Genomic DNA, 27,779 nt, shown 5'->3' with positions numbered 1-27,779 from the left:
CAGAGATGAAAGATGCAACGTTGCAGTGTTTTCATTCTAATCATACGTAGTCTTTAAATTAGATAAGATACTGAAACATTTTCATATCAGCGCTGGTCTGTGCCTGGTAAATAAAGATGTGCGAAAAGCATGCAGCTTTACCAGACGCCAGGTTGAATTAGAGAAAACGCTAGAGTAACCCTTTAATTGAGGTATGAATATGCAATCATGCTTTTATCCCCGACCTGAAATCAATCAAGTGGACGGTTGGGTTTGTCTGGGCTCGGCCGTGTGCTGTGCACTCCCTCACCCTGTGGCGATTATTGCTTTCTCCTCTATCGTTTCCCAACCTCCATCTTCTGGTTTCATGTGATAAATATTTGTTATCGGGATTATGATGTCATTTTCTTGTTGAAATTTGGTTTTCTGGTTGAACTGACTTTAGATACCTTTAATACAACCAACTAAATATACCGTAAATTTAAATTAATAGCCCAGGCATTTACTTGCTTAAATCACTGAACACAACAGGCGCTTATTAGAGGCTGGCTTCTATTTGAGCCAGGTGTCTATTTCCTTAATGCACACAGCTTTTGCTCATTTGCATAGTTAATTGTTTAATTCCAGGATTCACTTCCAGCATTTTAATACGTTTCGTCATTTCCTGCAATAATGTGTTATCATTTGCACACTGTGTCACGTTTCTCTTGTCTTAGTATGCCTCTATGGCTAGGTTTCCATCCAATTGGAGACAGATTTCCGTGTAAATATTGAAAAACCAGCTTAAAGAAAATATGCACATTTTCCCACCAGTGGTGTTTCCACCAAACGAAAATCAGTGCGGATAAAAATCAATGCCGATGTCATAGTACACAAATGTACTTTTCGCTTAAGTTTTCATGTGCCGAATACAAATCAAAAGTTCAATGTGTTTCCATCGCATTTTCAACTCTACTGATCATTTTGTCACAAAACTGTTGTGTTAAATAGCAAATGTGCCTACTCTGGTCTTGGTACGTGTGCTCTAGCCAACAGCTGGCAGATACAGTATGGGTAGCTTGTGCCGATTGGAAAGTCTACATGATGACATTATTATGGATAAGAGCGAGATTATTTTGGGGGGGTCAAATGGCAGGTAAACATTGATCATCATGTCACCGCAATCAGACCCTCGATATTCATTGAAAAGGAGAATCAAGGTCACTGTGCACTTTCATCAACCTATGAAATTCATCAGAATTGATTTAGTCTGTAGCCCATAAACGGCATAGTTTCTCGAGTCTTAGTGGAAGAACCACACACCATATCATCGCATGACTCTGAAGTTTTACATCAATGTGATGGTTATTGTAAAAAATATTTGCGCATCAAAGCGTTTCCACTGCCGTTTCTCACATAATTAATTTTAACAAATTATTTGTCGACATATATACAATTTAACAGAAACTTCGTGTTTCCATCACAGCTGTCTTGTTGTTGTTTTTTATACAGAATGACTTTACTAGCATAAAAACTGTGGATGGAAAAAACTATTTCTAAAAAAAAAAAGACTTCCTTGACAGAATATTTTTTCTGCGCTTTTGGATCTGCATTTTCAGCAGTTCTTACTTTTGCCACTAGAGGGCCTATATTTCTGAAGTTGTTGACTGTTTATGTGCTTGTCAGTTAGTTAGCAGTTCTCAGCTGTTAGCAGCCAATGGCTGACAGTTTCTTACTGGTAATAAAATCTAATGATTGCCGTACTTTTTTGAGTCAATACTGAATTATTTAATGTAACAAAACAAACATTAAACTTCATAAACCATTCATGTTAACCTTGTAAACAATTCATTTTGACCCAGCGTTTATTTGAAACAGATGTTTATTTGAAATGTGTGCCATTCCCTGACTATTAAAAGGTACAGGCAGCTATTTGAGACTGTGTTAATTGAAGTTCTACAGTATATATATTTTTGTATAATATCGAGATGCCTGGCAATGTCACATTTTGGTTGTTATTTAGTCGCTAAAATGACATCTAAAAAAACGTCCATTTACAATCAGTCCTTGGCTCCGATGGATTTGATATGCTGTTTGAATATGTCAAAGAAGTGTGGAGGATAGAGGCGGCTGTTCGGGTTGTAGCTGGGTTATTAATGGAGCAGTGTTGGCTCTGGGCGATGGCCCCAGTATTTGGCTGGAGTTGGGGGGCCTGCTCTGCATGTGAATGCCTCAAATGCACTTCAGGCAAGGGGCCAGTGGACTGCAGCCCTAATCCCCCTTTAGATACATTGGAAAACACACATGAACTCTCACACACACTCTCTTTCGTATGCCTTCATCTGGAGATGACAACAGAGAGCGGTGTAAAGGCTCTACATCCTGGAACATCAGTGCTGGCTGGCGGGGGACACATGCAGTCCCTGGCAGCCCATCACATGCAAACGTCAAGAGTGCGTGATGGGAACTCCACTCTCAGGGGCCAGGCAGAGTCAGGAGGCCTTTAAATCAGGCAGGCCAGTGGACGACTACATCTGAATAACTTAACTACATTAGAAAAACATCAGAGGACTACAGCTGAAGTGAGGTCAAAGTTTTTAAATGTGCAAGTCAGAATGAACCCTATGGCAGGAACATACCGTATGCATTCCCTTTTATACTCCTGGCACTGTCTTACTGTAAGTGAGAGGAAAAGGCAAGAACATTTTAACCTTTGAGTGTAGGGGGCAGTATTTTGATGTTTGGATGAAAAATGTACCCAAATTAAACTGCCTAATTCTCCAGCCCAGAATCTAGAATATGCATGTAATTGTCAGATTAGGATAGAAAACTCTAAAGTTTCCAAAACTATAAAATATTGTCTATGAGTATTACAGAACTGATATTTTCCTGAAAGCTCTCTGTTCCATAGCACGCCTTTGCTCCATTTAAAGGGATATCAACCAGATTCCTTTTCCCATGGCTTCCCCATGGTGTGAACAGTCTTTCGACATAGTTTCAGGCTTTTTATTTTGAAAAATGAACGAGAAAGATCACCGCTTCATTGGATAGCTGGGTGCCAGCAGCGTTTTGCATGCGCCAACAGAGTGGAGCAGACATTTCTCTCTCTCTCCTATTGAAGAAGCTACAGTCCCGGTTGAAATATTATCGATTATATATTGTAAAAACAACCTGAGAATTGATTATAAAAAACGTTTGACATGTCTCTACAAACATTACGGATACTATTTGGAATTTTTGTCCGCGATGTCGTGACCGCTCGAGCCTGTGGATTTCTGAACATAACGCGCCAACCAAATGGAGGTATTTTCGATATAAAAATAATCTTTATGGAACAAAAGGAACATTTATTGTGTAACTGGGAGTCTCGTGAGTGCAAACATCCGAAGATCATGAAAGGTAAGCGATTCATTTTATTGCTTTTCTGACTTTCGTGACCAATCTACTTGGCTGTTTGTAATATTTTGTCTACTGAGAGAGATGTTCTTACATAAACGCTTGGTATGCTTTCGCCGAAAAGCTTTATTGAAATCTGACACGCCAGGTGGATTAACAACAAGCTAAGCTGTGTTTTGCTATATTGCACTTGTGTTTTCATGAAAATTTAATATTTTTCGTAATTTAATTTGAATTTGGCGCTCTGCAATTCAGCAGATGTTGACGAAAATGATCCCGCTAACGGGATGGGTACATCAAGAGGTTTTAAAGCGGAAGTGAGTAATGCAGGCTGTGTGCTGTGATGGAGTGATATGAGGCCAACTGTCAACTGGAACAAATTACAACCAAAATAACTGTAGCTTCAAATGTTACTTTTAGAGCAGCACAGTGTTATTTAACAAATTGTATCCACTCGTTTGATCAAACTGAGTCCTCCCACACATTAAAGGCTAAATTAAAATCACAACATCAAAGAGGGTTTGATTGCACCTGTATTTAGAATCAAAATATGTTTTATCCCCAGTTAATAAATACTCTTATGACCTGTTGTCCAAAAAAAAAGAAAGCAATTTCTGAACATATTTACTTCATAAATAAAATTAGACAAGAGATTCTTTACATATTTTCGGGATACGAAAAGTGAAACAGAACAATATTATTTTCTCAATTGAAACACATGAAGAAGCACCAGAAGTTTAAAGTGATACACATTGATGTCATGCCTTAAAGGAATACTGCGAGATTCTGTCTATGAATTCTTTGACTTACCCAGAGTCAGATGAAATTGTGTATACAATTTTTATGCCTCTGCGTGCAGTAAGAAGGAAGTTAGAGGTAGTTTCTCGAGCCAATGCTAACTAGCGTAATGACTGGAAGTCTACAGGTACAGTAGCATACACTAGCATACACCTAGGGGTAAGCAGAAAAACTGCTTCATTGCCAGAATCTCACAGTATCCTTTTAGAACTTCTACTAACAGGGGAAATTGGGCAAATAATATATAATCCTTCAAAGGGGTACACAGATAATGCAAACTTTGAAACTAAAGCAACCCTGCCACCAAACGTTGTACTTTGAAAAAATGAGATTAAATAAAAATCATTTTATTCGACACAATTAATAAATATGGAAAAACATTGGCATTTAATTAAAAAAATAATAATTTTGAAGTATTTCTGAGAAAGTTAAGCAATACTAAATCAGTTGAGGTCAAGGGGGTAAATGCAATTGAATTGCATATTGTCTACTACCATGAGAAAAGGTGAGAGTTCACTCCCATAGACCTACTTACTGGTGCATGACTATGTTGGGCCTAAAACATTGGGTTTATCTTTAACCAAGCTGAAAACTCACTGAAAACTTGAATAGTCATTCTGCAGCGTCTCAGTTCAATGCATGGGGGGGGGGGGGGGAATTCAATTGTCCAGAGGGCAATATTTGTAATGAAACGTCATAATTACGTCAGTTTCTGGTTGTAAACTGGTTTGTAGACGTCAGATAACAAGATGACAAGCTACGATGTCTTTTTAATGATGTCATATTTTGGTTACAATTTCAGTAGGTAACCAAATTACAACCAGGTCAAGACATATTTTTCTGGTCGGTAAAAAGGCATTGAAAGAATGACCTTTTATTATCAGTATACAACTTGACTAAGGCAAAACAAAAGCTGCCAGCCTGACATCATTGCAACCAGCTTTGCTTGCTGGGTCTGGGCTCTCAAGGGCACAGTGAAGTGTAACAGAGCAGACCGGTGTTATGGGGAATATCCTATGTCAGGCGCAAAAAAGAAACAAAAAGAAAAGGCCGAACTGTATGAGAAAGGATTCAGTTCATAAGTCCCACATACACACTCCATCATTGAGACACTAGGATGGATCTGTCCGTTATGTATGGTCAGCTCCCATTGGTGATGATCACTGATGTGCCCTTGTGTCCTTGCATCTGGTCGGCCTGCATCCTCATGTGGGGCACCATGTCGTACTGAGCCCCTCCGCAGCCCAGCCCCGAGTAGTTCCTCAGGCTCTCTGCGTCATACAGGTGCACCTGGGAGTAGCCGGTCAGGGCGTAGGCAGCATGCCTGTCCAGGGGCTGCATCTCCTGGGCCTGGTAAGGCAGTGGGCTCCCCTGCTGCCCTAGAGGGTGGTGGTGGGGTGAGACGTCTGTCTGACCATGCAGGTAGTCTTTTGAGACAGACAGGCCTGACCTGGGGATCCCATCGGTGCTGGGGCTGCTGAGGCGCGACAGAGACGCCGGACTGGCTGTGTTGTTGTCGATGTTGCCATGGGAATCCAAAACCTTGCTGCCATCATCGCGGGGATAGAGGCGCTCGGAGGTGAGGGTGAGGTTGATGCCGTTGGCGACCCCCGGCCCGCGGCACACCACGCCAGGCATGGCGGCCTGAGGGAGGGGCAGGGTAGAGGGGGTGAAGGAGCAGGGGCTGTTGTTGGAGGGGCCCCCCACTGGGCCCAGGGCGTCCAGTGGCCCCTTGCGCAGCTGCAAACGGCTCTCCTCCTCCTTAATCATGTGCTGCGTGGCATGGATCAGAGTCTCCATCTTGCTGGGCTCCTGAGGACTCGCTCGGAAATGGTCACTGCCAGTGCCATCGCGGCAACGCTCGCCCGAGTCACTGGTGGAGCCTCCGCCCCCTTCTGGTGAGCTGACCACGCTCTCTTCATCCCAGTGACCCCTTCCTGTTAGACAAAGTGGCAACGTTTAGAAATCCAAGGTTAAAATCTCAAAATGTATGTAATAATAATACCAACAAAACTATTAGAGCCATCCCAAACTCAAATGTACATATTGTTGTGATTTTCACAGTACATGGATTTATTGCATATTTATGTAATACTCATGTGAGTTAGTGCCTATGACTGCAATTAACCCATAACAGTCTAATCCCTGCCTAAGCTATATGGAATTGTTTTAAGACGGAGGATCATTTAGCTATTTGATTTAGAATGTTAAGACCCCTTGATGTATCCGCAAAAAATCGAAATAAATGATTTGATGAAATGGGCCTTACTGCTATTAGCCCATAAAAACGCATTGAATAACAGATTCACTACATGAAACAACAGATAGTCCCAGCAAAAAATCTAAAGGAAGGTTGTTCTGAGAGATTTAAGAAAGATCGGGAATCATTTTTGTATTTAACCCCTTATTTTTGGCACTCCACTGGTACCGGGGGACCTTCAGATGAGTCTCGTGACGAGTCGTCCTAGAGCAAAACAACCCACATGTACATGTTCGTGAGAGTCTCACCTTTCCAAAATGTGTCATATTAGTGTGTAGCCCAAACTGCTCGGACGCTACAGACAGAAGTTGGCAGATCGGCTGTACCGACTTCAGACGAGTCCCAAGACGCATGTGGGGGTCGTAGAACAAAATGGAGAACACCCTTGTGTTTGTGAGGGTTTAAGGCCAAACCGTTCGGATGCTGCAGACGATTTTGTGAGCAGACCGATTTTCAGGATGTCTCAGGGTCTGACTCTGGCTCTGTCACCTTTCACCGCAGATGCGGAAGTGCGACATCGGGCAGATGCGGTGGATTGAAACACATCCAATGCAGATATCTCCACCTTAAACTGATAGATTTTATTATGCTAATTCGTTTTCCACTGGGGCGCAGACATCGACTCTAGGGGTTTTTAATACAAACTTAAAATAGGACTGGAATGGAGGACTACATTTTGTCATTCATCCACATGACCTAGCTGGCACCTGTTTCAACTATTGTTTGCACAGTAAGCGTGAAATGATATTTTATAATGTGCATACAACTGAACAAGTCATGTAAATCCCTAATAGACAGTACATTCCTGGCAGCAGCATCTTTGGGAGTTGTCTCTCAGTTTGAGGACATGAAAGATGAAATAAGTTTTCTTGAACAGTGGGAAATGATTGCAAACAGATGGTAAACAACTTCCCATGGTCCATAATGCCCTTGGCCTATTCAATCAAGGAGCTACCAGGGAAAAGTGACGTTTGATGATTTTCTAACCAGATGGCTGTGACCCTAACGCCTCACCATGGACCACGCTGTGGTAGGAAGTGAGGTCGTAGCCCTCGCCATTCTCCAAAGACGACTTGGGCAGGGAGAGGACGGAGCGTGTTGCGTCCCACCAGGCCTCCCGTCCAGATTGGGGAGCAGCGCCCAGGAAGTAACGGCCAGCCTGGCAGTGGGCACCGCTGTCGCAGGCAGTGGCAGGATGGTGGGAGTGGTTGTGGCTGTGCGTGAGGTCCTCCTCGGAGAGAGCCAGGCCATAGCAGAGGGAGCCGGAGTCCGGGTAGAGTCTGTAGGCACAGGCCCCGCCCTCCGCTCCCTCACCTTGGTCCAGCAGCTGAGGGGAGGCAGATTCTGTCAGAGGGCTGCCTCCCCATTGGCTGTCCTGGTCGGACTCGGAACGCTCGGGGTGAAAGGCTGAAAACTGGAGAAAAGTTGAACATGTTTGGAAACTAGAACTTGGAATGTACAAGGTTTAAACTACGTTTTAAAGTAGTAGAAGGTGGTGTTACACCCTCTCCATCTTCTGTGATGTTTACCTTAAAGACACATTATACTGATTATTGATGAAGAATGTTGCACACTAGTCATGTATACTGGTCTGTCAAGTCACAAAGTCTGCCTTGTTTCTGGTGCATGTATTTCAGGATACTAGTTTGTTACAACACCTTGCCTAGAACAAGTGTCAAATGTGTATCAAATATGTATCGCGTCATTGTAAAGAGGCACCGTCTTGCTTTATGTCGGCTCTTGTACCTGAACCGGGCTTAAGAGAGTTTGTGGCTAAGGGCGAAATAATCAGACCTGTTCTAATCGTATCACTGTGTACACCACACCGGTACCAAGTGTCTTACCTGCTGTGGGTAGGGAGACACTCTGATTTTGGCCTTGGTGTGTGTCATACGGGACTTGGTCCCCTTCCTCTCCTCTGTACGACTCGGAGGGCTGCTGTAGTGGAACGCTGGCTTGCTAGGGGTCATCTGGTCCAAGGACAGCTGCATTCCCTTATACTCAGTATCTCTACACACACAGACACAGATGAGAGCGAGCACATTAGCAAAAAAAAGATGGAACTCTGGCGCAATAGTAATCCAGAATACTCCATGAACAATTCAATGGATCCCTCAACCAACATTTTGCTCAATAGACCTTCATCAGGGTTTCAGAGAGGTGTGACTTGCACATGTAGTGAGCACATTTAAAACATGTTATTTCACAGAATTGTGGCAATACAGTATATAAAATGATGTACAATAAGTAATTTCTCCAATATATATATATATATATATATATATATATATAAACTCCAAAGAAGGTGTTTGTGAATTATGTCTCTCTCACTATCAATAGCAAATATTGGCAGAGACAATGGTATATATATATATATATATATATATACCATTATCAATAGCAAATATTGGCAGAGACAATGGTATATATATATATATATATATATATATACCATTATCAATAGCAAATATTGGCAGAGACAGTGAGAGAGACATAATTCACAAACACCTTCTTTGGAGTTTTGATTCATTTATTAATGGGATGAGTTAGAAATGAGTAGGTTATATAAGACAATCTCTCAACCTAGTTTAACCCTCCTTTTTTGAGAAACACAACCAACACCCGAAGCAAAGTTAATAATGAATTGCTACTGCACAAACATTGTCAGAACACACGCACTTCCACTCACACACAAATTATAACCATTCCCATAATGTCAACACCATGCCTGTTGTGAATCTACTCCCTCAGTCTCATCTTACATTCTCTTGAGGTGAAAATGTACCCCGACACACACACACACACAACCCCCTCCCAGATTGAATAACACAACATTGACTATTCATGTGTCACCTGTATGTACATATCATATAATGCATCTACCACCTTAGCATTCTAACCCACTGTCCTGGGAATGAACTCTATCAGACTTCAAAGTCATGAAGCGGTTCCTGTGTCAAACGCTCTGCAAACATGGCCCTATTCTTAACTTATCACATCAGCAGTATGTAATACCAGCACGTGGCATTTTAAACCCATGTTCCCTGTCTCTGACCCCACTCAACCAGTTGCTGTAGTATGTTTCTTAATATGACCCGCTCTTTATGTGTGTGGCACCTTGCAATGGGAAAGGCAATATTTGGATAGTCAGTGTTTTGTGAGACATAGGGGGCATCCCAAATTGCACACTATTCCCTACATAGTACACTGCGTTTGACCAGAGCCCTATGGGCCATGGTCAAAAGTCGTGCACTATAGAGAATAGGGTGTTAACTGAAACACAAACATGGTTATTGCTCTTGCAGGTACAGTAGCAGTGACTGGTTCTCCATCCTATGTGTCCTCTCGGTGACCTATGCTAGAGCCAATAGTGCTGATATAGGCTTTTGTGCAAACTCAGCTGTGTTAGCTGAATTCCACATGGGGGTCAAAGTCAGACCACCTCCCACCTGAAATAAGCCACTGGCTCTCCATCCCAGAATCATGATTTATTAATGGAATGATGTGAACTGATGGAATAAAATGCTGTAGGTTAAGGTGATGAAATGGCTTTGCTGGTCTAGTATGTATTGTAAAATTCAGCAGTATTTGAAAGGTATTTGATGTTTATTTACTGTATGTTGGTGTATCTCACAGGGTGGAATTCAATGAAACCAGTGCTGAGGGGGAAAAAGTGTTCCATCTGCCGCAAAAACACAAATCTGTATTACCTTTAGACAATTTTTAGAGGGAGAACCCAAGTGTAACTCAGTGTTTCATCTTGAATACAAGCTAAACGTGTTTCATCCGGAATACAAGCTAAACGTGTTTCATCCTGAATATAAGCTAAACATGCAGTATGAATACACTAGAGAAGCCTCACTCCTTACTGAGTTGTATTTCTGAGTGTGTTGGGGTTTGCGGTAAATACATAACAATAGTAAATACACAAGAGCTGAAATGCAGACGGCTTAAATGAATACACACACACACACACACACACACACACACACACAGAGAGAGAGAGACAGAGATTAAAGAGCTAGGTCTGGATCATCCAAACCTAACAATGAAAATCCAACACGGGCAGCATGTATGAGATGGCTATCGATTTACGGTTTACTGTCAAATAGATTTTCTTTCCTTAGACACCAGGTCAATAATGAAAGTAGGTATTTTCCCCCAATGTTTATCTTACTGGTCTCAAAGGTCTTATCGCACCCGAAAAAAACATGTTCTGTGTAAAGTAGGGTGTAGCAATAGAGGTGGCCATAAAGGGAACAAACTGAGAATGTGAGAGGTACACACAGCCCTACCCACTATCAGTCTAGCTGGGGTCATGAACTAAGTTTGTTGGTATTTCACTGATCTCATTCCCAGACACTTGTCTGGTGGACCAATGCGTCAAACTTGGCCTTCATTAGCCAATACAAAAAGGTCGGGAGAACCTCCCCTCGCATTGGCATTGGCTAATTTGGCTTAATCTACCAAACAATCATCTCCCACAACACCTTCCCCCTACCCCTCCCTGTACGCTAGAACACCACAAGCACAGAGCCACGCCTCGGTGTGATTCGCAAAAAAGGAATGATGACAAATCACAGAAGGCTGCTAAGGGGAAGACTGCTCATAATAATGACTGGAATGGAGTCAATGTAAAGGTATCAACCACATGGAAACCACATGTTTGATGAGTTCGATACCATTCCAGATTTTCCGTTCTAGACATTATTATGCCTGTGTGACAAATACTTTATTTAGTAATAGAATTCTATGGTGAATCCCACTAAGGCCAGCTTTGAATAGTTATATGCACTGTGAGCAATAGCCTGGGGACGAGGTCAGTATTTCACTAATATCACAGGCCACAAGAAGGTCATGTTTTGTATGTGGAGATAGTTATGTTTATTCATTCAATTATTTGTTGCTTCTGCTCTGACAATGCCATTCTAATTGCCCCGAGGGGTTTCATAAACTCAAATCAAATTCAATTGAAATAATAATAATAATAATAATAATAATAATGATGATGATGATAATAATATATGTAGTCCTCCACAACTTCAGATGTTGATGAAGTAGAGAAAGGGAGTAGCTTGAATCGATTTGAATGGAACTGAATTGAATTGAGTTGAATTGAACAGAATGAGACTCACGTAAGAACGTAGTTGACGCTGACGATGCAGTGGGGTCTGGAGGAGCGGCTGTTGTGGACAATGGTGGCGTAGCTTTGCACCCACACCCAGCCCCCCTGTTTGGCTAGGAAACGGTAGTACTTAGTAGTCACCTGGCCCTTCACCAGCACTGTGAGGATCAAAGGAGAGGAGATGGAAGGGGTGGGAGTTGAGGAGGAGGGAGAAGATAGGAGAAAAGGAGACATATTTTGTATTTGGGATTGTTTTGACCTATAATGGGTCATTCTGAATGAATGATTGACAACTGAGCGCGGCAGGGGGCCGTTCCATCGCTTGCTGTCCCCATGGTGTGTTATAGAGACCACCTGCTGTGTGCCAACGAGCGGTGGCTGTTGTCCTCGATTCCACATGTCGAACCGTTGGAAAATGTATTGATAATGATGGCCGATATTCTGGTCTGAGGCACTCAGTTGCACTCTGCTGACCATCATTCTGGTGTGTGTTCTAAAAGGGCTGAATCCTAACTTTGTACCCTTTAAGGGTACCCTTTAAGTCAGAGTACCACATGTGGTGTGGATCTCAAGTTTTGATTTCCTCTGGAGTGTTGAAAGGCACAGCTAGCTAATACTGTATGTGTGTTAGAGGCCAAGGTCTGGTGTATTTTATATTTGTGTCGTTTGATAAAAATGTATTTCAGAAATGTATTTCAATGTGTGGGATAAAGTTAAGGAAAAGAGACAAAAGTCCAGTAAAAGGTAGTCTGACGAGGCAGGGCCCAACCTACTGTAACTAACTCACACAGGTGGTGGGCACAACGCAGGTGGAAGGTGTCACAGCTGTGGACGTGGTGGTACAGAGTCTTCTCAATGAGGTCCTGGGGCTCGTAACCAGTCAGCTCTGCCACCCTAGGGAGAGGAGGAGGGAGAGAAGGAGGGAGGAAGGGGTTAGAAGGCAAATGTTTTTGTCCTCTCTTTCAGCCATGGACTTTCATGTATTGAAGTTCACGCTGTTCTCCCTCCATGTATCATTCATTATATGCTCAGAGTTCTATTGGATCCAAACTTGTTTTCATGCTGAGAAGGAACAGAACGTTCTGTAAAGTGGACCCCAGTGGCTTGAGGTCCAGGATTCCACTTTAAAATAATAAGACATGACACTTTTTAGATGCAGTAAGCCATTATAACTCCATAAATAATGGAATATATTGTAGCATTTCATGTTTGTGAATTCAATACTGTTTTGTTCCATTAAGTTGGGGACTTAATAGTCATTTAACAACTGTCACAGAGCACTAGTGGAAAAAACATCAAAAAACAACTTTAGCTGGTTTATGTCATGGCTGGTTCATCAAAACACCTGCTATAGGACTATGTAATTCAGTTATTCTCCTCCATATCCTATCCTTCAACCCATGCTTTATTTGTATGTTTTGCTGTAGACCTACCTCGAGTCGAGGAAGATTAGCTTCATGTCGAGGCTGGCTCTGAACATGAACATGTTGCTGTGCAGCTTGATCTCTGTCACGGCGCTGGGAGGCAAAGAGTGTCCCACCGCCACCAGGCCCACGTTCTGGTAGCAGCCGTCGAAAGACAACATGTCCAGGCTGTACTGACGGATCTTTAGGTAACCGCTGCAGTGGATCACCTGGGGGGGGGGGTGTGTTGCTATTTTGTCCAGTCTTTTTATGTCAATTTTTTACGCTCACTGTAAATGTTTAAACATTTCCATAAATTATACTTACACCTATCTTTACGCTTAATTCAGTTATAATTAATTTGGCATTTATTAAATCAATAGAATGTGTATACAACATAGATAGTACTTTCAAGCAGCATTAGGCTATATACTTCCATTGCAAATCGTCTACCTTATATCCACCACTGGTGAGGCCGGCGTTTCTCTTTGCCAGCACACATTTCATCCTCAAGAAGAAAGAGCGCTCCATCTCATATTCTGGAAGAGGAGACTGAAAATATCAGTCTATTATCCAACGTACAAAACTGTATTCTATATGGGGTTTTATTCTCTCCAAGTTGGGTCTATATTCATATAGCCTACCTTGGACGAAATGTGAGTGGTATGGCTGATGTGGGGTGAGAACGGCAGTCATTTCGTCGTGGTCGGCGGGGTGGACATATTCGTAAATACTGTTCCCGGTCAGCTCTACCTGTTAAGAATTACCTCGGTAATTAAACAGTATTAATCACTCAACCATTCAAACATAATTCCATAATATCGAACATGAAAAACATTTGTAATATGGATATCACGAGCTCTTAAGCCTTATGCATAGCAAATAAAAAAGACTCCACTCACTCGACCAAATAAAACTTGACAAACCAAAAACACTAAATAGGCTAAGATGAATAGGCTATGACCAGGTGCTGACCTGAGAGAGTCCCAAATGGACTGATGCTGTCTCAGATATGTACATGATCTTTCCGTCCGGCGCCACTACAAAGATGAAGCCGTCCAATGTCTGGAGAAAAAAATGCATAAATTAATGCGTAGATCAAAGAAATATGAGGCCTATTCAAGAGCACTCAATGCATTACAGTCAGATTCGTGAGATCAAATATCAAACTAAATGTAACAAAACATGACTAGGTAGACATTTTGAGAATCATTATTTTTTGTAATATAATATTTGACAGTAATTTAGAAAATATAAATTAGTAAGCTTTCTAAATTACCTGGAGGATGTGGGATCCAACCTATCAAATCAAATGCAACATGTCTACATACATCTTAAGAATGATTATTTTCATTACTAGTAGGCTATTTAAACCATCATATTTTGCAGTGAATGTTCTATTAAATTGGTAGACTAAGCTTCCTAAATTACCTGGAGAAGATGGGATCCCATCTCACGTCCGACATTGTCCAAAGTTCTCGTTCGACTCGTGTGACCCCAAGCTTCACCCAAACCTGAAACAAAGCGCCAGTATGTATATCAGCTCCTTTTCGCAAACCATATAGTCGTGCAATAATACACGTAACGCATGTGACAATGTTTCTTTATGCTGGTTTTTATTACGCCAGTTCTCTCTGTTGTTCTACGCCTATATATTTTAATAATAATAATACATACAGCTATGTGTGTCAACATTTTTTTTTTAAAGTACGATGAACAAAATGCTGCAGAAAGTTGATACAAATTAAGTGAACATCAAAACTTTAAATGCAGGAAACATATGACATCCTCAACGGAACCAACAAAACACGATAATGCAAATAAATACAAGCGGCTCTTCTCGCAACGCCATGCCAGATAGAAAATGCTAATCGTACAAAAACAATCAGTGTCTGAGTAAAGACTCGAATAACCCACCACCATTTCACATTTCAATATTGTCCAAACGATCCCTTCGCGTTTACACAGCTCAACAACAATACACAAATTATTTGGTCAACATTTGAAATAGCTTTTGCACAGCTCATCTCCTTATTTGTTTAGAAGTCAAATTAACCCAGGTGCCGTGGAAAACATATTTTACATTCTGCACGCATGCAAAGTAGCCTCCCTCTGAAAACAACATGCAGCGTTGGTTTGCAATGAGCTTGACGCAGTGATTTAGGCCTATAATAATGGACAAGGAGAGTATAGCCTATTTTATATATTTGTTTCCTTTTTCTTTTACGCAAGGCCTACAGGCTATTTGATATTTTCGCAATTAATTTGAGCAAAAACGTACATTTTTTGTCTGGCAATTTCCTGTTAATTTTAGCTCCACAACATGACCAGTCGAAAGTAGGCCTGCTTTATTGACACATTATTTAAAAAATGTTGACATGAATGTAAGGATTATATAAGATATTGATATGTGATATGTTGTTGTGCATGCATGTCTGTCCCTTCGTTGCATGCGTCATATTCAAATTGCTAGCCGCTGCAATCATGGGTGAAAGGCTGTTTTTCTCGTAATTCAACTCAGCTACTATATCACAGGGGTCACAATATGTACAGGTTACTAATTTGTCTGATGTATTCGAGAAGCGAAACCGCGGACTCAATGAGCATTAAGGCTAGCCTACATGTCTTACAAATAGGCCTAATAGGCAAAGAATAGATGCACCTGGCGTTTGAAGTGCTACTTAACGGACGTCAAGTGCCCTGAACCATAGAATAGTCGATGTGAGCAGAGAAACTTCCCACTGGGCACAAACGTCAATTCATTGAAATTACTTGGAAACAACCAGTGTGTGCCCGGTGGGTTAACATCTCACATCTCTGCTCTCGGGATATTTTTCAGATGATTACGAGGTTTCAGACAGGCTGAGCTGTTCCCCAGTTTCAATAACCCATTACAGGTAGGCCTACACAAATATTATTCTGTTGACAATTAGGCCTAACATTAGTTTGGGCGGACAACGGTTTAGGGCTTTCTCTGTTTTTAGACACATTTTTGACTATTTTAATTGGGCACATTTTCTTTTTTCATAAAGAACGTCTAGTGTTTAGGCCCCTAAACACGGCAGTTAACCCACTGTTCCTAGGCCGTCATTGTAAATAAGAATTTGTTCTTAACTGACTTTTTAAATAAAGGTTCAATAAAAAATAAATACAAAATATACCAAAACATTCATCAAATTCAATACAAGCCTAATCAAAATGTTTATTTAGCCAATTAATGTCAATAATATTCCAAAATAATTCATCCTGTTGGCTACTTTTCAGCTATGTGTTCTACAAGCAATTGATAACTTATGTCAACTGCTGAAGAAATAGTTAGGCATATTTCCGTAATAATGATTTTCTAAAGGATAGGTACACTGTAAAAAAAAAAAAAAAAAATGTAATTGCCTTAAATTAAAGTAAATTAATATATAGTGAATATAAACATACTGTATAAATTGACTACAGTAGAATACCGTAAACAACATTGTATTTTGGGAAAAATTCATTTCGGACTTTACCGTAAAAAAATACTACATAAAACACTGTAGCAGGTCACTTACTGTACTTATAATATTCAAAATAGAATTCCACACTAAAAGCACAGGGCAACAAAATCAAAAGCAAGTGAGAAAACGTTTGAGCAAATAATTATTACAAATATATACCAATATTCTTAGATAATTGGTACCTGTTTTGTTATTTATATCCATTGCTTTGTTTATGGCCATGCTGTTTTATATTATAGAATAAAATATACAATCAGGCACATCATACAAATAAATCATTTTCCATCATAAAAGGTCAAACAAGCACCCAAAAAATAGGAGCTACTTGTAAAACGCAGGCCCCTTGTGGAAATTAGGCGAATTGCAACATAATTTTGTCTGAGTTCGAACAACTTTCTCCCTCCCCTCCCACACCCCTGTCAATATATTAAATACCAGTAATGGTACCGTCAATTAAATACTATAACTTTTGATACCGTAAAATTGTAAGCTACTGTAAAACAACAGTTGAAAAAAAAATTACAGTAAGATAATTTGGTACCATAAAAAGACTACAGTATTATTATTGGTACCATACAGTCTTAGAAATCATTTGTATCATATTTCCCAGCATGCTCTACTGCAGGTAGATATGTTTAAATAGTTTATTTTTTATCTGTGTTTTTGCATGTACATTGATTCATTGATTAAACGCATTCTACACAAAGTTAAATTAAATAAAAATCTAAACTAATCCAATTAGTTAGTTTGATTTTTTTTGCATCCGTTATTGAAATGGTTGTTCCAGTTTAAATGGTTTAGATAGTCTACTCCCAATGTCCCAAACCGTGACAGTCAATCTCAATGCAAATTGCAGGTGATTGAAAGTTCCAGTGGTTGGATATCCTAACTCTGGCTGGATTCCAACAGGAATTACACATTACTTTGCAACCCAGCATAATGTGACTTGCAGGTAGGGTTGCAAAATACTTGTAACCTTCCCAAAATTCCCATATTTTCCAGAAATCCCAGTTGGAAGTGTCTTGGAAACAGGAAGGAATAAGCAGGAAATCCAGAATCGTTCGACCAGAATTTTTGGAAAATCTGGGAATTTTGGGAAAGAGTGGATTTTTGCAACACTACTTGCAGGCCTAATGTGGCCTGTAAAACCATGAGTTCAGGCAGCTGTATTAGGATAAAACTAGACATCAAAATAAGTTATTATGAGATATATAATGTATTATCAAAAATAGTTTAATTGTCATGATAACATTCGCCTAGGAACTCACTTGGTGAAAGCCACAGGACTGAAAATGATGGAACCATGTCTCTGTCACTAACAGCCATGGATGGTAGGTGACTGTACAATTCTCCCAAAAGGCAAGGCACACTGGGAAATATGCAAAGAAGGCTTCACGGTAAGAGTATTTGTTACCATAAAACAACTTTATAAGCGTTATTGACACTGCAGGTCAATTAATGCAACAGTAAACCATAAAAAAACGATATACTGTTGCTTTTTACAGTAACTTACATATGTAACTGGTCACCAGTAAGTTACTGTAAAATCAACGGGAAATGTTTTACAATGTAGGCTCATTTATAATCACAAATGGTTATCAAATATAATGTTTGCTATTTCAAATACAGGTACAGTAGGTAGAGTCCGATATGATGTAGAATAATTTGATTGATTATAATGTGCACAATTACTTGGTCACAATAAAAATCTATTGTAGATGATTCTGATTAGCAATAATCAGAGATTTCTAATACATAATGGCTGATAGCTTATAGGCTTATGAAAAACACAATAATGCAAAGTTACAAATAGCCAAGAGAAAGCATTCCAAATAATGGTGTTGGTTTTGGTATCAGTAGGCCTTTGTCATACAATTTATTAGCATAGGCCTATTATAATTTTGTAATCATCCGTCCTCATTAGTCACTGTGTATCATCACATCTAAGTAGCCTACCTCGTGATTTCTTGCAACTTGCACCGGTAATTGTGTACGTAAAGTGAAAACAATTCAATGTGTCTGTTCCATTTAGGTGACCTGCGATAACACTGTCATAACATGATATGGCAGATGCTACAGGCCTATAAGCTATTTTTATTTTTGTAACTTTTTTTTCTTCAGATTCTTGCAACGTCATTCCTTGCATTTGTCATGAGCTTACCTAAACACAACACTTGGAAACTTTATGGTTTAGATAAAGTGAAGACCTAGATAACCAATAGATGTGTAGCAAATACACAAATACACCTATTATTCACCATGTAGCCAGTCACAGGAATGTCATGAACCCCAGACATCTTAGGGGGAGCAAATTATGTGAGGATTGCTGGGGGGGATTTTAAGCATTTTTCAAACATCTGAAAGAGCTTTTTCCTGCAACCTGGAGCCATAATTATTATGCTTAATTCTATGTCAAAAATGTGTTCATTTTTCTGCATATCTAAGCATACCACTTGAGCTGTCTGTGTCCTCCTGAATGGTGGTGCTCTTTCTTTAAGAAACTAAATATGCCCTCTGCATCCCTGCTAAAATGGTGAGTCTTATTCAGTAGCCTACATTTAGTAATTGCTTATTTTCTAAAGTCTACCAACCTTGCCAGCAAGCATGCCAGTTAAGATAGTTAGACAAGCTAGTTACTATAACTTGATTGATAGTAGGGGTGTGCCCAGTACTTGAACAAAACTAGTATGTAACTATATGGAGAATTTTCCAAATAGGATTATGACATGACACAATCATTTTTTGTAATTATTTGTGATCTGAAAAAAGTCATTTTCAGCAGGCAGTACTCATCTCTCTTTCACTCAAACAAAGTGAAGAGCCATGTTCTCTAAACAACTTTTGGCTAGTTCTTCTGTCTGTTTATACAATGGGTGTGTCTAATCCTGAATGCTGATTGATTAAAACCGCATTCCTGCTGGTGTCTATGCCACAAGTTACCACTGGCTAAATATATTACATTAAAAAGCCTACTCTGTTCTATCTGACTGTGCAATCCACTGTTTAATCAGCCCAGCCAGGCAATTAATAGACTTGATCTCCACTATAAAAAGCATCTAGACATTATCTCACATTTCTTTTAGACTAACATTTTGTTTTCAACAGCAGAGATTTGTATAAACCTTGCTGTCTGTCTCTCCAGCATTTGCAACATTGTTTCAATATTCAAATTTGATCTCCAGCTGTTGCATAGTAGGCTATGAGACAGACAGGCAGGCAGCTTTTCTCAGCCAGTCAAAATCACGAATCAGCATATCTTGTATGACAAAAAAAAATAAATCAATAGAAAACAGGTACAACTAAATGAAGTGCAGCTAGTTATTTCCTGCTTCAGTTTGAAGTGATTGTGTTAGCTGTGTTATTGGCTAGCTCCTCTGAACAACAGTGTCCTGACGAGAGAGCACATTTTCTATGTCAGGTGAAATCGAGCATCATTAGCTCATTGTTTTTGCATGAATCCAAATAAATGTCACTAGAAAACAGCTTAAACAAATGCAAATACAGCTACTTTGTAGTTATTATGGCTGCACTGTTTGACCCGACTATATGTTAGCCGTGGTTGGCTAGCTAGCAAGTAAGGGGTTGCCAGCCAGTAAGTCAGTAGACATTTAAAACCAACTACTGGGTGGTGTCTAAAGATACAGAACTAATGTCTCTGCCAACAGAACTGATAGAACGAACAACCAGCCTGCTTGGGTAACAACCCTAGATTCGTGTCAGGACGACATCCTTGTGGAAGGATGAAATAGTGTCAAGAAATTCCTGAAAATAACATTCTTAACCCCTGTGTGGTGTTCGGGTCTGTGGGACACATTTTCAAAGGTTACTAGAAGAAAAATGATACAATGAAACAAAAAATTCAACCTGAGACTCATTGGCCTTGGCTCATTTTCTGTGAAGAACTTGTAAAAGAACACATTTTCATTGAGTGCACCATGTGCTCTCTCCTACACATTTATATTACATATGTGGTGTTTGGGTCCACTGGACCCGAGGGTAATAAAAGTGAGGGAAAGTGTGTTTTTCTCTGAAAACAAGTAGAAATGAAATAAAAAGGTTTCCTGTGTGCCTTCACTCTGTCTTCCTCCTCCCTGGGCCTGCTGTTTGAACATATCACATAGCCTGTCTCCCTCTTTTCATGCACTCTTTACCTTTTGCAGTGTGTGAAACTACACAATGTCTTGCGGGAACCTGCACAATGTTATTACAATACATTATTTCGGTATATTGTAAAAAAGTGCTGTATTTTCCCATACTCTACCCCAGTCAGGTGCATATTTGTTGAGGGACACAACAAATAAATATATTTGCATGTGTGGTTCCTTACCACAATCAATCAGTATGGCAAAAATAATCTCTGCTCAGAAGGCCTTAGAAATATTTTTTTGTAGAGAAAAAAGCTAGTGTGGAAGGAGCGTCTTCCACTTTGGAAGATGAAGAATTTTCAGAATAGGAGGGTCCTGTGTCTGTCAATTCATAGTCTGACAGTGTGATGGAAGAATATGATGAGATTGACACTCAGCCAGCCCCAGGACCAGCCAGTCAGCAACCAGCTCATCAGCAGCCTGCAGGAGGAGATATATGGATGTAAAAAAAAATAAGACATTTAATGGTCTTCTTGCCCAAGGAATGAGCCACCCCGCATGAATGCCAACGTGATAAGGATGCAACCAAGGCCGACGGATGGCTGTCACTCATATGGAGGACATCAAGTCTTCTTTTGAACTGTTCATCCCAGACACCATACAGAAAATCATTCTGGACTGCACTAATTTGGAGGGAAGGTGTGTTTTTGCAGAGAGATGGACCAAACTAATTTACCTGGATACTTCAGGGTTCTTATCCTTGCTGGTGTTCTTGGATCCAATGGGGAATCCACAGAATCCCTGTGGGATGCAGAAACTGTCAGGGAACCTTTCCGTGCAACAAGTTCTCTGGAAAACTTCCACATTATTTCCAAGATTATCCGCTTCAATACCCGAGACACCAGACTATCTCCGCGGCAGAGAGACAAGCTAACTGCAATCAGGTCAGTGCAGAGAGACAAGCTAACTGCAATCAGGTCAGTATGGGACAAGTGGGTGGACTGCCTTTCCCTGTTTTACAACCCTGGACCCAACACTACTGTTGATGAGCAGCTTATGCCATTTAGGGGCAGCTGCCCCTTCAGGCAGTACATGCCGTATAAACCTGCAAAATATGTAATCAAGATCTGGGCTGCCTGTGATGCTGCTTCATCATATGCGTGGAACTTGCAAGTGTAGATGGAGGAGCCCCTGAGAAGAACCAAGGGATGCGGGTTTTCCTGGAAGTGAAACAGGGACTCCGTGGCCACAACATCACATGCAATAACTGTTTTACTTTGCACAAGCTGGGACAGGAGCTCACCAAGAGGAAGCTGACGATGGTATGAACAGTATGAAAAAACAAGCCAGAGCTCCCTCCTCCGCTGTTGAAAACACGGAACAGGCCTTTCAATTCCTCTAAGTTTGTGTTCACAGCCGACACGTCCCTAGTGTCCTGCCAAGAAAGGCAAAAATATGGTACTCTTGAGTACGCTGCATAGGGATGGGAGAATTTGTGGCCAGGAACATGAAAAAAACAGAAATCATAATGGATTACAATGCCACAAAAGGAGTGGTGGACAATTTAGATAAGCTGGTGACTGGCTACAGCTGAAAAAGAAGAACCGTACGCTGGCCACTTGTGATATACTTCAACATCTTGGACATCTCAGTGTAAAACGCGTTTGCCATCTGGATGGCGTTAAACCCAGATTGGAACAGAGGGAAGTTCCAGAAGAGGCGGCTCTTTCTCGTGGAGCTGGGCAAGGCTTTGTTAAGACCTCAAATCCAGAGGAGGCAACATATCCTAAGTACTCCAGCTTCTGCAGCCTTCGTGAGGAGGATTCAGGAGGAAGATGCTTCGCATCCGCCCGACCCACAGAACCAACAACTCCAATACCGGAAGTAAGTGTGAATGATATTGTTGCATGTGCGTGTGTGTCTGACTCTCCTACCTTGGCCTGCTGTAATTGTATATGTGAGTGAGATGTTAGTAAAATTCCTGAACTAAGTGTTTTCATCATTCTAGATTGCAGCCGGTAGCAACAAGAATAAGCACTGCGATGTGTGTGAACAAAAGAAGGACAGGAAGACCCAGTACACATGCATCAAGTGCAAAAAAATACATTTGCAACACACACACAGTAAAACTCTGTCCCTCATGTGGTGTATAGACCGGCCTTATTTTGTGTTCAACGGGGTTCATTTATCATTTCCATAAAACACTGTATGTACAATTTTTTTCCGTTCAAAGCAATAAACATCAATATTGATGAAAACCTTGTGTCATTTATATTTCTTCAAGATAAGCATGATTTATTTTACCCATGTCTTGATTATAATTGATTTTTGTTTACAAAAATCTAAATTTATTGAAAAAAACGAATAGCGCTTTTATTGATAAATGTGATCTAGCAGAGGTAAATGGCAAATATTAACCATGTATGCTGTCTATATTGCTTCTAACTGATGTAAGTCAACATTTAAGTATTAAGTATTTTTTACATTAATTGTTATGGCTGTATTGTTTTAAAAAACCCAATAATGTTGTGAGTCCATCAGACCTGCGAACATTGGGAGAAAAACAAAAACATGAACACCACACAAGGGTTCATGAAAATATGTAAATCATTATTTGAATATGTTGGCTCCTCTCGACTTCTTCTCCGGCCAAACAACAGCAATGCCAACATATCCTCCAAACACCGGAACGGGCGGGGTATAGGTTGAGCCTGCTGCAATGATTGGATTACAACAAGCCGCTCTCTCTCAGCCCTCATTTCCCCAGACAGACATACGCCGCTCTGTTGTACTCACTCACAGTCAGTCACTCCTCTCGGGACACAAGTCTCCCCTTCTCCAAACATTGTGTATGAATCAGAATCCATTGCTAGTCATTGTTGTTCAATCTAGTTATTTTCTGTCGATTTTGCTGAGGCCATAGGGTTTATTATGACTTTCTACTTGCCGTTGTTTAGTAGTCCTACTTTTTCTGTCTGTATAATTATTCCATTGCTGACTTTGTCTGTCGTTATGTCGTTCTTGCTATTATTATTTATTTTCTCCCAGGCATGTTTACCAAGCAACAGACCATTAGAAAATGAAATGACTAATGTAGATCATATATTTTGATTGTGGAAATGTTGTAGCATAAGTAGGCCTATCAGGAGATAAAATAAATGCTGGCAGTAGTAGCCAGCCATGCATTAGGCTATTAATTAGCCCGTGTCGTTGACAATTGACTAGGATGAAGTAAGTCAAACCTGCATTTGCATATGTTGGGGTGGTAGACCAACCTTTGATCAATCTTTGTGAATGAGTGAAGGAACATAATGCCCTCCAAGATGCATCTCTGAGTGCTTGCAGCAGTAATGAGCACTTTAGGCTTTACCAGCATTTAAAGTGCACTTCCGGGTTTTGATCATGGAGTAAATCTGACTATGAGTAGGCTATCATGTGTGATAAAAACAGATATGAGTATGACTGAATAGAAGTATGAAGAGATCACACCCCAGAGGCCTAGACATTTTTTATCTGGAAAAATCGAAAGCGACCTGAGTGGATCAATTAGGTCTTCTCCCGCTGTTTCGCGCCTCAGGTGATCAGATGCCAGTGGCACGCAGGGCGTTTTATAATTGATGCGGCCGTCATTGTCAGTCACACAGCATAGCAGCCTGTTGAGATCGAGGGAAGATGGTGGCTAATCGCCTTCGACGCATTTCGATCCCCTGACCCCGAAAATGGCCTAAATGTAGACACGCCGAGGCGTGGATCTGCGACGACCATCCGCATGCACGCACACGCACGCATGAAATTACACTAGCCTACTGTAGCAACATGGTAGCCTATTGTAGCAATAACTGGTAGATGAAAAAAACATATCAAAAGGCTAATAAGATAAAACAACAACATCAGCAATGACTGCAACAGAAAGACAGCAGCTGCTAGGTGTCATCGCAATATAAATATAATAATATATAAATATAATAAAATATAGTAAATATAATTACACAATATAGCGTATTAACAGCTGTTATGGGCTATAACGTAGCATAATAAACCTATGCACAATAACCATAATCAGTAGGAAAATGCAGGTGAATAAATAAAAAACGAACAAAAAAACAGGTAAGAGATGGGCCCACAGAAAAATACAAATAAGTATAGTCTACAGATAAATGGCAAATGGCATAGCCTATATAAGAGAAGACTGTATTGTTAAAGCTTAAAATATACTTACCCTGAGGGAAGACAATTCTCATCTTCAGATAACTTGTTGTCAGTCTTATTATAGACGCTTTGTCCAGCTGAGACGTGATAGCCGAGGGTAAAGGCAACATTTTGGCCAGTTCATAGAATTCGCTGTTCTCCTTTTCCCGTCTAGTCCTTGCGGCAGTTTTGGATTTCTCCTTCATTGTGTGTTCTCGCTCTCTGCCCCTCCTTTTGTTAAATGTTAGGCTTTCATTCCTTTACTGTCATGTCGGTCCATCAAACCCATAATATAGAACGATTTCCGTTTCGTCTATTTGTCATGATTTTGGCTTTTCAACTAACACCCTTAAAACGCGCGCTGTGGCCACGGTCAAGTGAAATGAGAGCAGCACTTCCAATGCACTTCATACGGTTCCCGAATTCCTACACCGAAACATGCGCCGAATGGATAAGTTGATATCCCGTGTTCTTCTCGTGTAAATTAAGAATTTCTTGAAAGCACACGACATAAATTCTCCCTCAGAATGGTAAGGGGCCTGTCCACGGTGTAAACTGATATTGGCATTTCTCCATGCACTGAAAAACACAGGGCATAGCACAAGCCATAATATCATTAAAGGCTTACCAATATATTTTTGATCAACAAAATGCATTGTCATCCCAAAACGCCTACTTTCAAACTATGGAAACATGTAGGCTATTTTCTAAAATAAATAAAAATGGATTATCCATGTGACAATATGGCATTATTTTTGCTTTATTACAATGTGGCTGTTTGAGCATATAGTTTAATAATAATAACAAATAATAATAATACTAATAGCCTAATAATAACAATAATAGATAACAAATTATACATTATACATTGCAACAAATAATATGTAATAATACATCATAAACAAACGAATGATAATTCTACTACAATGACCAGGCCTATAGAATATGGAAATATTTTAGCCTATTTTGTCGATGTTTTTTTCTACTTACCTCATCGAATAAAAAGATCCTCTAACTTTCACTACTCTCGCGCTGCCCGCAGGGGATTTCACCTGTCCAGAAGCGAGTTCACCACTCGAGACAGTTAGTTTAGTCTCAGTTCCTCGCGGAATTCCACGCATACACTTCTCTAAATTAGGGACGCAAGACGAGTGGAATTCGTGTCCAGACTTCGTCTCCAAACTATCTCAATCTCGCTCTCGAGCTGCTCAGGACCAGCCCACTGCCACTCGCGCTCTTATTGGCCAGCAAGTATCGAGACTGACTTTCTCATTGGACAGGCTTGATAGAAATACACAGGAACCCGTAGTGAAAGTGGGTTTTGTATTAAACTTTCACGTCTGACACAGATTTAGCCGAATCTGGAGGAAACCGTGCCATACTTGACTGTTTTGTCTGGCGAGCTGTATTCACTCATCATACATCTAAACACAATTGGCTATCCATGGGAGAATGAGTCTACGCTATCGGTGGTGTGTTTTACATAGCTAAACCAACCAGAATCATTCTGAACTTCACCAATGCATATATGCATGGTAGACTTAAAAAAAAAAAAAACATATATTTTATTTCTATGTTGTTGAGTGGACTACTTAGTTCGAAATCTGGTTGTATTTACTCCAATATAACAGTTAATCTCCCTCCTTTTGTCACATATTGAGTGTCCTTTTTATAGGCAGCTGTGCCATACCAAATTACTTTAATACAATTGATCAATAATAAGCCCATTGCCAAGACATTACAGAAGATATATTTTCTGAATTGATTTGTCTCTGAATTGATTTGTCTGTCCCTCACATTTTTGGTTGTACCTTTTATTATAGGCGTAGTAGCCTGTGCATGGAGTGATATAGCGCCAATCGTTCTTGGTTTTTACACAAATCCAAGAGTATTAATTTACCGGAATTGAATCATATGGCCATTAATTAATGTTTTTTATTAGCCAAATCGTTTAAAATGTTTATTTCAAAATCTGTTTATTTTATGCTACTGGCATTTTAAACTTTGTGTAGGACTACATGTTATAGGAAAAAGTACGAACATGTACGCACTCATACTGTACGACGCTCTAGGTAAGAGCGCTGCTAAATGACTAAAATGTACATGTACATGTAAATGTTATAGGCTACATTTTTATGGTGTTGTAGTTGTACTAGGCCTGTAGTCTACAGTATGTCTATTATTGATTTATACATTCCTTTAAAAAACATTAATTCGTTAATCCACGACTGGATATCAGCGATATGTAGTCTTAATCTAATAACAGAAAAATACTGATTTGTCAACGCATAGATTATTTTACTCTGGATCTCAATCAAAGCTTGAATGTGTTTACTTATTGCAAAGTGTGCTGTATAATTATATTATGCAATCGGTGTCTCTGTCATGAAATACAGCCCCCGGGCTGCTGCTACAACACTGTCAGTATACGTACACATATGCAGTATTACAAGCAATAATATGACTGTGATACGTGGTTGTCGCTACTTTAAGAGGAACGCACTAACTGGGCGGCAGGTAGCCTAGTGGTTGAGAGAGTTGGGCCAGAAGCCCCATGCCGACTAGGTGTGCCATTGCGCAGTGGATTTAACCCTGGTTGCTCTGGCTAACAGCATCTGCTAAATGACTAAAATGTAACTGTAAAAGTCGCTCTGCTAAATTACTAACATATAAAGTCGAATTAGTAATTTTTTCTTAGTAGCATCATTGAAACAACAAATCTCACAAACCTTAGAAGCTAAATTACTTGAAGAAATTGAAACAAACAAGTTGCTCAAAACGTCCTATAATCATGCTCTCTGTTTCTCTCTCACCCTCTCTCTCTCTCTCTCTCTCTCTCACACACACACACACACACACACACACTTGAGGCCCAAATTAAATTAATTTTGACCGCCTATTTCTCACTATCTTATTATCCTCATCCCGGATAGACATCGCGCTTGGCTTTGGTAATGGGGTGTCCAGCTTTAAATGCGAAATCCACCTGCGGCGCGCGAGAGGGAGAGAAAATAATCCCAGTTGCACGTTGCGCACGAAATAGCAAAATGACGCAGTTAACCTCCGATAAATGAG

At 40.3% G+C, this 27,779-nt stretch overlaps 1 protein-coding gene across 8 annotated transcripts; it reads right to left on the bottom strand.

Annotated features, from left to right (window-relative positions):
• Window positions 1-3,622: 3,622 nt before the first annotated feature.
• On the bottom strand, window positions 3,623-25,897 carry LOC110522003 (single-minded homolog 1-like). Of its 8 annotated transcripts, XM_021600045.2 has the most exons (13): window positions 25,695-25,897; window positions 24,736-25,283; window positions 14,372-14,454; window positions 14,220-14,240; window positions 13,916-14,005; window positions 13,585-13,693; window positions 13,394-13,479; window positions 12,971-13,170; window positions 12,325-12,431; window positions 11,548-11,695; window positions 8,257-8,422; window positions 7,427-7,826; window positions 3,623-6,089 (listed from the first exon to the last, which is right to left on the bottom strand). In XM_021600045.2, the coding sequence occupies exons 2-13, from the start codon at window positions 24,908-24,910 to the stop codon at window positions 5,293-5,295; spliced, it is 2,382 nt and encodes a 793-aa protein (XP_021455720.1). In that variant the 5' UTR covers window positions 24,911-25,283; window positions 25,695-25,897; the 3' UTR covers window positions 3,623-5,292. The 8 variants fall into 8 exon arrangements, with proteins under 8 accessions (XP_021455720.1, XP_021455721.1, XP_036831423.1 ...); XM_021600046.2 differs by lacking the exon at window positions 14,220-14,240; XM_036975528.1 differs by lacking the exons at window positions 24,736-25,283; window positions 25,695-25,897 and adding an exon at window positions 15,603-15,684 and having other exon boundaries at window positions 3,626-6,089.
• Window positions 25,898-27,779: the final 1,882 nt, after the last annotated feature.

The sequence above is a fragment of the Oncorhynchus mykiss genome, chromosome 4 (genome assembly GCF_013265735.2).
Source record: "Oncorhynchus mykiss isolate Arlee chromosome 4, USDA_OmykA_1.1, whole genome shotgun sequence".
NCBI lineage: Eukaryota > Metazoa > Chordata > Actinopteri > Salmoniformes > Salmonidae > Oncorhynchus > Oncorhynchus mykiss.
Note: the sequence above shows the minus strand (reverse complement) of the source record. Positions and strands in the feature narration are given on the sequence as shown.

Bases quoted from the DNA above. Each gene is read 5' to 3' on its own strand.
- LOC110522003 (XM_021600045.2), bottom strand. From the start codon at position 24,910: ATGAAGGAGAAATCCAAAACTGCCGCAAGGACTAGACGGGAAAAGGAG. The intron at 14,241-14,371 runs GTAATTTAGGAA...TTGATTTGATAG, and splicing joins TGGGATCCCATCTTCTCCAG to GTTGGATCCCACATCCTCCA. The intron at 12,432-12,970 runs GTAGGTCTACAG...TCCTCTCCCTAG, and splicing joins CTAATCTTCCTCGACTCGAG to GGTGGCAGAGCTGACTGGTT.